Source organism: Sinohyriopsis cumingii, chromosome 7 (assembly GCF_028554795.1).
Source record: "Sinohyriopsis cumingii isolate HCF-2022 chromosome 7, ASM2855479v2, whole genome shotgun sequence".
Taxonomy (NCBI): domain Eukaryota; kingdom Metazoa; phylum Mollusca; class Bivalvia; order Unionida; family Unionidae; genus Sinohyriopsis; species Sinohyriopsis cumingii.
Genome location: NC_142967.1, coordinates 35380289 through 35393237, shown reverse-complemented (window position 1 = coordinate 35393237; position 12949 = coordinate 35380289). Strand labels below are relative to the sequence as shown.

Genomic DNA, 12949 nt, shown 5'->3' with positions numbered 1-12949 from the left:
GTATTAGGGTCACAACAGCTAAATATTTTGATGATTCATAATCTGACACTTCATTTTCATCTTACTTCGAACTCCGCCATTTTTAATAGAAATTCACCATTCGCAAAACACGCTTAAAAAGTGCCTTCTTTCCTTGAGATTTCTAGTTGTATTCAAGCTTAACTCACGAGATAATCCAAATATAATATCTACATTACTAGAAGGGTGTTACTGGAGGTATCCCGAAGTTTATGTAGTCGGGTACTATGACTGTAAAGAAGAACACTGCCCCAGACCGGTAAAGCGGTCCATAGGGTTGACAGACTTACTTCCCCATGACCGGAAAACCGGTTCATAACGATGAAAGGGTTAAGAGTAGCACTATGGAATGCAATGTACTTTTATGAAAAGAAGAGGATGACTATGTTCTGCATGTCACACCCAATCCAGAGGTTTGATAATGAGGGCATTTAGTTTGCTAGAAAATTAGAAGAGATAACATTAACACTGAGGTTAACCTTTGGTGTTGATGTATAGATGGACATGGATATCGATGCCAAAAAGACAGCTATGTCAAGCTAACACAAAACTGGCTTGACAAAAAATAAGCTGGTGTTGCAAAACAACACATACCATCAACGAGATTGCTATGTCAAGCTAACACAAAGCTGGCTTGAGAAAAAGTAAGCTGGTGCTGCAAAACAACACACAGTGTCAACTAGATTGCTATGTCAAGATAACACCATGGTAGGCCTGACAAAAATTAAACTGGAATAGCAACAGCAGCACATAAAATCAACAAAACTGCCACGACAGGCTAACACAAATGCAGACTTGACCAACAGTAACCTGGTGTTGCAACAGCAGCAAATAATGTTGACAAGATAGCCATGTCAAGCTAAAGCCAACCTGGTCAATAGTAGCTGCTGTTGCAGCAGCAGCATAAGTTAACAAGATCGCTTTGTCAAGTTAACACTAAGGCTGGCCTGACCAAAAATTGCCTGGTGTGCCCACAGCAGCAACCCCTACATCTTCATTGTTTGATTCAAGTCACAAATTACCTAGTGTGCCAACAGGTGCTGTTGGCTTGTAAAACCCCTGTATCTTCTTTGTTTTAGATGAGACAAACAAAAAAAACCTAATGTGCCAACTGCTGCAACCTCTGTATCTGGGCATTAACATGGCAGAGGATAGCCTTCATCCTGCAAAATGTTATCACAGGGTTCCTGCAGATTTAACAAAAACAAACTCCATGACCATTTCATAAAATTCATTGACCACAATATCTTGCATTGTCAGGAAAATTAATCGGCCCATCCAAAATATGGTATTTAATCAGTGCTTGGCACTCAATGAAATTAGCCGTATAATTTTTATAAAAAAAACTCCAGTCAGAAATTCCATGACTTTTCAAGGCCCTTTATTTTTATATCTTCAACGTCTTCCATTCCAAAACTTTTCCAGGATTTCAGGACCTGCGAGAACCTGTCATCAGCAACCAGTTCTCAAAAGCACAGATTAATAAAATGATAGCAAAGACAAACATTAACCTAAGATGCATCTGTTTTTAAAAAATGGACCTGGATCAAAGTTATTTAATCTATATGCATTTTCAAATGAAACTGGGTATATATCTCGTTTAGTAACTGCATTTAATCCATGAATAATATCAATTTAATGTGGAATCTAGCTGATGAATTCTTTTTGTGGAAATTTACTGATACATGTTGCAATATCATTTCATGATTAATGGTACATCTTGACATAAATATCGCTATCAAAATAATAATGTACCAAAATGTGCAAAAAATAAATGCACTTACTAAAAAAAAATCACTTAATGGAATATGTGAAATTGTATAATTGTTGATAACTGGTAGGATACCAGCAGTGGCCTATTCATGGTATGCCAGTATTGGTCCATTCGTATTATATCAGTATTAGTCTATTCATGAAATGCCTGTATTGTTCTATTCATGACATTCCAATATTGGTATATTCATGATATGCCAATATTGGTCTATTCATTATATGCCAGTATTGGTCTATTCATGACACACCAGAGCTTTGGTCTATTCACAATGTTGGTATTGGTCTATTCATGATATACCAGAATTGTTCTTTTCATGATATACCAGTTATTAGTCTATTTATGATATGCCAGTATTAGTTTATTCATGATATGCAAATATTAGTCTAGTCATAAGAAGCCTGTGTTGTTCTATTTATGATATACCAGTATTAGTCTATTCATGATATGCCAGTATATGTCTATTCATTATATGCTAGTATTGGTCTTTTGATGATGTCAATATTAGTCTATTCATGATATGCCAATATTGGTCTATTCACGATATGTTGTTATTGGTCTATTCATGATATGCCAGTATATGTCTATTCATTATGTGCTAGTATTGGTCTTTTGATGATGTCAGTATTAGTCTATTCATGATATGCCAATATTGGTCTATTCATTATATGTTGTTATTGGTCTATTCATGATATGACAGTATTAGTCTATTCATGATATGCCAGTATACTATTTAATGATACGGAACCACAAAAGCAAGGTTATTCTTCGCAAATGATATTAATTAAACTTCTAGACAAACATGGATAATCAGGATTGATCTTAATTTGTCCAAGGCTTCTGGACAATTTATTTATTCACCCTGAAAAACAACAGGTAAAAGATGAAAACAACTGCCACACTATGGGAAGAGGACGGCAAACTATGTACATTACCAGAGTTGGTTGCCATCTTCTCCTGGGCTATGAGGACTTTTTCAGACCCATTAATGATGAAGTATCCACCAGGGTCCAGGGGACACTCATTCAACTCAGTCAAGTCTCTGTCTGTCAGACCACTAAGCAGACAGTATGTTGAACGAAGCATGATAGGAATTTTGCCAATGAAGGTTTTCTGATGCTGGGTTTCTACAGGGTCTTCATCTGGCTTGATTACTGTCTTGGTAATATCCACATAGAGGGGAGCAGAGTATCTGGAATAAGACATTATCAGGCAGCCATCTTACTTCTGCATCACTAAGTTTGTAAACTACAGCACAATACATTTGTCTGAGGGTTTTATTTTTTTTATCACAGAGTAATTTTCACCTTCCTGCTCTTTGTTAGCAATAATTTACTACTATGTCATCATTTACCTTCAACCATTCAAAAGTCAGTCTGCCACTTGAATAGGTGACCGACTTTGTCTCTTTGACTTTAATATTTAACAATATTCTTCTAGCCTGCCATTTTGTTTATAGACATTATTTATTATTAATAATGTTAAAATGTATTCCCTATATTTTCAAGTCCCAACAATAAGAAATTTGAAGTTTATAGACTGTGAGACTATTTGCTGTGCTAATTATAATTGTATGCAATCTGCCCAATTTTTCTGAGAAGGTAACATCAACATTTTGGAATCTAGGCAGCCATTCTGTAATGGATAAAAGATAAAATGTTTATTAAAAGTATCCAGTGAGAATGTATGGTGCAACTATTGATACAGTTCAAAGGTATTTCACTTTACTTTCATGGCCTTTTACCATTAAATTGACATTATGGATAAAAGATTGATGAATTTATCTTGAATACTGTTAAGATACAGTGGCATAATAAGTTTGGTTTAATTTAAAACTAATATTTAAAAGAAACAAACAACACAGATATGACATGGATGCATCTATCTCTAACCTTTGTTTGAATGAGTGGTGGAAGAATATATATTAATAATTCCTATCCCTGGCATAAGTGTGATATGCGAGCAGGTAGTATTGTCATGCACAATGCAAAACCATTCAAAAACATCATTTAAATCTTGGTACGTCATATTTCACTTTCCATTTGCTTCATTTTCCCACTGCTGAATAGCATCCTTATCAGTTACGACGTTTATTTGTCTTTTCAACATAAAATTGTTCATCAAGTCCCCCTCCCCACCTCACTCGATGTTGTTGAGTAGAATAACCGACTTTCGTCTAAAATAATACATCTCCATTTATGTGATGACATATTATTGTTTGGTAATGATTTATTTGGATGTTGCTAACTATGCGATTTAATTATGCAGACTAAACTTTTGTCGAGTTGATTTTTCGGTCTTTGTCTGGTACCCTGTTTTGTTCAAGGTCAAGGCTGATTTCTGTGTGTGTGTTAATGCACAAAATCTATATTTAGCCTATGCTGATCCTGTTATGATCTTGAAAATTACGTCCGGTTGTAGTGATCAAAGAGAAGAACTTGACAGATGTGTGAAGCCCAAAACTTTATCATAACATGGTTGAGCCCATTTCCTGTAAACGTTGGCTTTTATATTAATCTTACTGATTAAGCTATCCACAAAGTCTAGTAACTGTTGAGGGTACAAAACTAGTGTGTGTGTGTCTGAGTTGGATTTTTAGCGTAGCTTTAACAATTTTTCAGTCATATCGCTATGACCTTTCCAATGTGGCTGTTTATAGTGATGACTAGCACTGGGGCATCATGCCGCAGACATGTAGCATGATATCCCACCCAGTCGCATTATCCTGACACCAGGCCGACCAGTCCTAATACTAACTTCTTAATGCTGAGCGCCAAGCGAGGCAGCTGTTAGTACCATTTTTGTAAGTCTTTGGTATGACTCGGCCAGGGATCGAACCAACGACCTCTCGCATCTGAGGCTGACACTATAACCAGAGCGGTTGATTTCATATATATATATATATATATATCCACAGTGACTTAATACTTATTATATATTCATGGAGATTTCATACAGATCATATATCCAAGATAAGGTCATACTTATATTTGTGATGTAAACAAGGGAGACAATTTATACGTTTAGTCATGCTGCAGCCACCTGCTTAGTGGGAAAATGCGTTGATCAATTAGCTGTGCTTATATTTACAATGACAGAATTCAGTGGCTGCAAGACCCCTTGCTGTACATGTTGCCAGTATAAGAGAACATCAAAGTAACATGATGCAATTGCTGGGCGGCAAGTTCAAAGACTTTTGACTGGTGGCAGGGTGGAAATGTACTGATATTTATAAAACATTAGAAATGATAAATCGTGTATCTGAATACATTTAGTCTCTTTTGTCATTAATTCAAATTATCTCCCTTGCAATAAGAATGACTTTAAAAATATGTTACACTAGTGGCTGCCAAAGATTTTACCATGCCACCTGACTGAGTACACAAGCCCTGAATATTTTCATTACCAGATACATTGTTCAAAATGGATATTCACTACCATCTTTTTAAAATAAAATCACCTTTAGCAAGCTTGGTCATTTTTTGCACAAACATATATGTGAATGGCTATCCATTGAAGAAAAACTGAAGGTGCAATTTTTCAATTCTTTCCTGGTGAAAATGCATGCATGTGGAAGGGGGGGGGGGTCCACAGGATAAAAAACTTGCTGAGCTCCAGGTGAAACACTTGATCTATGATACATATTTACAAATTTCTATTCAGATGTGACCTTTCAAAGCAGTTTACAGTTCTTGTCCCAATGAAACTGTCACTACCATTTCATGATATTACCAATAAAACCCCAACGTCAATGCCAGCATTCGTTCAAAAGGAGTAGCAGGTCGGATCAGCAAGCTCTTTTTTCAGGACCTATCACATACTGTTGCAGTTTTATAGTTAAAAAGCCCATGTGGAAACAACCATTCATTCTGAACAAGTATTGGAACATTATCAAGATAGCCATTTTGCTTGGAGGACAGATCAGCTTAATTTTAATATAGGTCCAACTACATGTTGCAGAATTTTTTAAAAGTGAAAACCCCCATAACAATATGAGTAATGGATAACATGGCCATACTGGGAAGTATGTGTGTGCCATTCTTGGTTGCCATGCACCATTTTTATTCAGGACAATATACATCTCATAAGAAATCTTTCTAGTGATAAATTTATGTCAATATGACCACATGTTCAGGAGGAGCAGCAAACATATTTTTATGATGCCTTCCATAGTTACCATGTTAGTTGTCAGATTAACACGTCTTCATTAGGGACATCAAAGAGTACCAATAGTCTTTTAGTGAAAACTCCATGTCAATATGACCATTGTTCTGAAGGCGTAATGAAAAGACAAAGATTTTCAAGCTGGCCACCATTTGTCAGACTGGCATCATTTTGACTTTGAACCATCTAAATAAAAATATTTTTAATGAAAACCTTCAAGGGTCACCATCATCATTTAAGACTAACCAGACCCTAGGATAAATGTGTGTGTAACATCTGACAGTAATTCTCCAAATTAGTTTCAGAGAAGTAGCATTAATGAACAAATGGATGGATGGGTGCTGGATGACAGACTATCACGTGGACTCTTTGACCAGCAGATTTAAAAGTATCTGCAGTCATGTGGTCCCATGTTCAAATGGCTAAAACTTACGTCAGGTTTCGGAGACGAGCCTCATTTGGCATCATAGGGCTGGGTGCTCCGTCCTTCTCCCAATGGGTTGGTTTGGACAGGTAAATCTGTTCAAATTTCAATAGGTAACGAGGCTGAAATGAAAGAACAATTTTGATTTTACTGTGTAACCTTTTAATTTTAAAAAAAAATTATTATAAGCAGTTGCTTTGTCAGTTTTCAAGTCTGAATTATATGAAGAAAATCAAATTCATATATTCTGAAATAGTAACAAAGATTACAGAATAGAAATAATGCCTAATTATTTTAGTACTTAGTGTAAAGAAAAAAATGTGATGCAGAAACAAACGCATGCAACATTGATTAAACCAATGAAGTACAAACACAGATAATTAAATAATGCATAATTGGTTTGGAATTCTTACAGGAGTTTCAATAGTTCCAGATGTGTGCTGTGCTTCTGCTTGCAGATCTATCTGTGGAGCATCCTCTACAATTCTCTGCACTGACATCTGGATAAATTCATCAAAAGAGTCGAGCTGCTGACGTACAAGACCCTTTTCATCAAAATATGAACTGATGACTATCCAACAAGCTTCCTGCCAGAGGTCAGCAGTGAGTTCATCACCATCTTCCTCCCCCTCAAACATCTCTGCAATATAATTTTAAGAATCAGTACAGTGAAGAGTCAAAACTAATCTGTTCTTCCTACATAACTATTGATACAGTATTCCATTGCCCATCATTATATCGTCATCACCGTTATAAGGCACTTACAGATATGGATTCCAATACATTATGTACTAGTGAAATTATATCTATAGCGTACAGCACTTCGTAGGGTTCCACTTTTGTCACATTTTGCAAAGGACTGAATTTAGGTAATATGATTGTGTGTCATTCAAAGTAGATGCTGTGGTTATCAAGCTAGTACAACTGCCACTGATTTAATGTGAAACTGAAATCAGAGTAAATGCCTAATTTTAAGAAGCAAGCAATATGCATCTAATGTTTGAGATGAAATTAAAACAGTTTAACTAATCTAGTATAATCTTTAACTCTCTCAGAGACAAATTCAGTTAATTAAATTTCCATATGAAAGTTGCTGTTGGAAAATTCATGATCTAACAGAAGTTAAACAGGGCCAAAAACAGAATTTTGGTTACTTTTTGACGCACATTTACTAGTTCACAAGCTGGTTTTAAATGGGCGTGGAATATATTTACAATTAAAAAATAAAAAATACAAAAGTTGAGACACATGAAATATTTTTGGGTTGGCAAGAGATGGCAGCATAGTATTGGGTAGATGCCTTTACATAGATTTATCATTATAGACATTAGCAAGGAACCAAAATGCTGAGAAAATGGGTGGGGTGGGGAGGCATGTTCTTAAGTACCAAAGATTACTGGAGAATAAATGATTTAAAAAAAAAATACTTTACATTACCTTGTTTCATAATTTTGTAATTTATGCTATCATAAACTCAATAGTGAAAATGATAGTAGGTACAAAAGTTTCCCTGGAGTGGAGTCCCTGTCCCCATCAAAGAGGATTTCGACAATAAAATTCTGAGATCCCACTAGGACATAAAATAATAAAGACAACATAATAATAATGGTGATAATGATATTCTGTGCATGGGATTTGTTTATAAACAAATTTAAAAGAAGCTATGTTCAAGTGGGGGGAATAACTCTTACACACGCTTTTTATAAATAACATTGGACCCAGAGTCTTAAAATGGATCTTATTTTTGCAGTAGACCTTGTTCTCATGTGATCACTTCTTGCATGGATGTTGTGTAAAGTAAATATCCCAAACCTTTCAAAACTGTCCCTTTTAAAACGAAACATTCACGGCACAGTAAATGTGTTCCAGTCACATTGGAAAATGAAACAATCCATCAGATTCCATTGCTCTTACTTAAGTTTGGAGCCCTTTGAAGAAAGGTTCTTTGTTTTTATTGAAGACTGTAGTTGGCTTTCTTTGCTGAATAGTGCATGCATTATTGAAGTCGACACTAAAGGACAGCTTTGGAGAACCAAACAAATGCATGTTTCTTATTGTGGTGGCAACATCAAATAACTGTATAGCTTAATAGAGCCTGATTTTATTTCCATTTGCTTACTACCTTTTCATAACAATTGGTTCTTCAAAGATATTTGTTTTCGTTGAAATTTCAGCACATTATTTTATCTGGGTACATTTTTAAAAAAGCAAATGGGCATCATTTGGTCGATTGTAGTTACTGTTCCAACCCACCTGTTAAATAGACCAACAAGTAAGATTTTGTTTGTTTTTTTGTTTCTTTTTTTCATTTATACATTTGTGGTAGCAGAGTGATGGTACCTTCCACACATGCATCAGAAATTTAGAAAAGGGTCAACGGACAATAGAGACACAGGTGTTCTGGTCTGATGACAGGAATTACTACAGAAAATGTGAGAGTTCTGATGGATTTAATTCTGAGAGAAATGAAGAGGTATTTTACTTACCATCCACATACAAATGTAAGTCTATGTAAATGTATTAATTATTAGCAAGCAGCCAAAAATCTGATGAAAGATAAATTACGAGATAATGCCTAGTCCAGTTGATCTCCACTACCGAAAATGTCAACAAAAAAAAAAAAAGAGGATATCTCACAACATACAGTATTCATGCTAGATGTCAACATACGTGTGTGTGTGTTTTCGATTTTTAACATAGCTTTAACAATTTTTCAGTCATATTGCTATGATGTCTGCAGTGTGACAGTTCATAGTGATGTCTAGCACCCGGGGCACTATGCCACAGACATGTAGCATGATGTCCCACCCTATCACATTATCTTGACACCAGGCCAACCAGTCCTAACACTAACCTCTTAATGCTGAGCGCCAAGCGAGGCAGCTGTTAGTACCATTTTGTAAGTCTTTGGTATGACTCGGCCGGGGATTGAACCCAAGACCTCCCACATCCAAGGCAGATGCTCTAACCACCATGCCACCGGAGTGGTATCAACATAAGTAGATTATGGTATAACAATGCACTGTTAAGATGGATTGTCAATATGGACAAAGAATTTGTTTATGTAACAATAGATAAATTTCAGTGCATTTTATTTCAAGTTTGTGGCTTCCTTTCATGGGACCTCTGAATTTCTCCACTCCAAACCAATGGTTGTTTATACAAGTTTAAACAGCAAACAATGTCACCAATAAAAAATAATAATCACTAGATGGTATATTTTGCCGCCAATAAGAAAAAAAATTCCATTTTGCTACAATGGCAAAGGCCTGCACAATCCTAGAACAATTTACACATTATTTTCGTACTTTTGAGAAAGAAAAAAAACTATTTTTTCGTGTATGGTAAAAATACAAATAAATTTCAGAAGCCACACCATGATTGTCTTGTATTATTCAAATGCAATCTCTTCTCCAAAATGATAATAAACTTTTTATGTATATTTTGGTACTTTTAAGAAAGGAATTTTTTTGTGATGAGAAAAACACATGTATATGAAATTTTGGCAGCCAGACCACACTGTACCTCTAGTAGTATCAAGTGTTTACTAGAAACTGTTCAAACTAAATGTTATTTATAACATTAAATAAAATATCAGAATGTGCTTATAACTGGCAAGAAAATTAATCCCAGTTCTAAATCATCAGAACATAAATGTCATATAATGTCTAAAGCCCGCATCACCAGCATCTATGTGTCGTCAGTAAATAAAACTGAGAAATATCATCAACTATTTTTAACATAGAGATGCAATGTTTGAAAAATTGCTTAATGAACTGTGACCAATGATCATGGTTCCCATGCTTTTCTAAAGATAAATTTCCAGGATGAAATTAATTTTTTCAAGGTTCACACATGACCACTACTGAATGGAATTAAAGAACATTTTAGATTAAAAAACATGCATTTTCTAAATCTAAAGATGGTTCTCTTTCAAGACTCTCCAAAATATCTATGCCACAAAATGTATCACACAAAACAAGTTTGATTATATTCCTTTAAATTGGCATGTAAAGTAATTTCAATGTACAAAATAAAAATTCTAACTTTATTTTGCTGACCTGCATTATGTTGCTAAGTGGGAACAACATAATGAACATACATTAGTTTTGTTTCCTTTCAAACCTTCAATTCTAAAGACTTCTATAGCAATTATATATATGCATCTTATGGAAAGTAAACATTTTCTAATACAGTATAAAAAACACAATAAACGCAAATAATTAGAATCTTCTCTTGTAACAAAGAAAGTTTAACCCTGAATTTATTTATGCCAATAAAATCCCAAGCAAGATTTATCAAACACCCTAATCTCCTTATAAAGATCTGGTTAAAAATCTATCATTTAAAAAACATTTTCAAAAGGGTTGATTTAAATTTTGACAAAAGACCTTCAAAATTATATACTGTTGTATAAACAAGAATTGAATTTTCTGTAAAATCAACTTGTCTTCTTGTAATTTGTTAAACCAGTCCCCAAACTTGTATTGATACAGGGGCTAAAATAGTTTTTTAATGTATAATATAAGGGACAACAATTTCTCATTTCAGCTCAGAGATTCAAAAATTCGGAATACAAATCGGGATTAAAACGAATAGCAGTCCATTTAATAATATGCGTTTCCTCTGAATATTCCCACCCCAATTTCATATTTGGACATTTAGGTTGGGGTCACTGCAATTGCATATTGAAAATTTGGAATTTGCCACCATGGTGTGGTAGCAACATATGGTAGTTGCTTACCAGCAGGCCTAGAAAATTTAAACTTATGTTTTATCTACTTATACCTGCATGAAATCTATAGAAAAATGATTTATTTTCTCATTATGTCTTTATTCCGCTAAGAGACTAGACCAAACTATGGTACTGATGAAACCCGACACTATACTCACCATTTGCATTACTAGTCACTTCACGAATCTCAAAACGATGACATGGGAAGTCCATTAGTCATAGCATATCACCAACAAACTCCATTTTATATTGTTGTAGAGAAATTCAATTATATTAATGAAAGTCAGATACTTTTTGTAAAAACCAGCAATCTGGCCAGTCTGATTTATCAGGCAGAGAGCACATGTCAACGTGGTAGTCCCATGATATAATAAAACTCTAGAAGTTTGTATTTTGATTACAACCAGTATACGACTTTCATTTAACATTTTTTTTATTTTTTCTCTACAACATTTAAAAATGTGGGTTGCTAGATTTGTGTACTCATGTGACTAGCAATGCAAATCACAAGTACTAGGTCACATTTCATCACCTTCGATTTTAATACTCACAATTTTTGAGACAATAAGTAATTTTCATATCCATTTCATGCATGTATCACTCGATCTAACGTTTAAAGTTTGCTAGGCCATCCGGTAAGCAGCTACGTTGTGCCAACACAATGTTTGCCTCTTGTGATGCTAGAGTGGTTTTCATAGCTTCCACATAGCAGGGATGGTCCTGGCTTTTAAAAAGCTGTCGCCAAAAACATCGCCAACCTCAATATTTTGTCGCCAATTTTCAAAAAGTGTCGCCAGAACAAGTAGTGTACATTTTTTCAAGTGTTAATTTAGTCTATTAATGTAACAGGCAATGAAAATTACAAAAGATGGGTTAGGTAATACTCTAATTACAACAAGCATTAACAAAATGTTACAAAGTGTTACATGAAGATACGTCGCGATTTTAGGGCTGCCCACTTGTTGAACGCAGTTTCAAAGTCTAATTTTTCACATCTGTACATGCTGATTCTTATTAAATTCTCGAGAGATGAGATGCAGAGTTTATTTCTGAAGTCAGTTTTTATGAGGTTCATCTTACTGAATCCACATTCACAGTCTACAGTGCTGACAGGTGACACCAGTAGTCTCTCAGCAGCCCCCCCCCTTATGGCTAACTTCACAAAGCTTGTAGTGGATTGCTTCCTAAATCCCAAGAATGATCACTGAATGCTGTATAAATTTTCTCGACAAACAAAATAGGATCTCCATTCCCACGAATGAAACTTACATGAGTCAACACCTGGCAATATTGGACCGTATACATAAGCATAAATTCACACACTATTTAGGTATTCTTTCACTCCTGTATTTTGAGAAATAAATAATTATTATTAATTATGCAAAACTGTTTTCTTTTTTGCTATTTTTTGTTGCGGAGTTTAAGTCTCTGCAGCCGTAACACGGGATTGATGGCAAAAGGAAAAGATCAATGAGTAAAATGCTGCACTGGCGACAGATATAATCGTGATTGAGATTTTTTCCATTTGCTTTGTATATATACGCAGTAGTCGGTACTTCAAAGGTTATCAGTTTTCTGTGAAGGTTCAACAAAACTATTGTATTGGTATATGTAAAAAAAAAAAAAAAAAAAAAAAAAAATAACAAGGATTAGCCATTCAATTAATTGTATCAGTTCTATTCGCGTCTTCAGAAGTCGGTCAGTTGTAGGTATAGTGCGGTAGCATGATTGACTGTATCACAGCATACAGTACTCAGCCCAGATGTCAGCATAAGCAGATTATGATGTAACAATGCACTGTAAAGATGGGGTTGTCAATAAGAACAAAGGATCGTTT

General features: G+C 34.9%; 1 protein-coding gene across 1 annotated transcript in view; it reads right to left on the bottom strand.

The window, feature by feature from the left end:
* The window catches only part of LOC149795012 (DNA-directed RNA polymerase II subunit RPB2), a 49682-nt gene that overhangs the window by 35202 nt on the left and 1531 nt on the right, over positions 1-12949 (bottom strand). Inside the window, exons 2-4 of the mRNA XM_089964674.1 lie at positions 6791-7017; positions 6387-6499; positions 2725-2981 (exon numbers count right to left, since the gene is read on the bottom strand). Coding sequence (XP_089820800.1) covers positions 2725-2981; positions 6387-6499; positions 6791-7017 — 597 coding nt within the window. The remainder of the gene's footprint in view (positions 1-2724; positions 2982-6386; positions 6500-6790; positions 7018-12949) is intronic.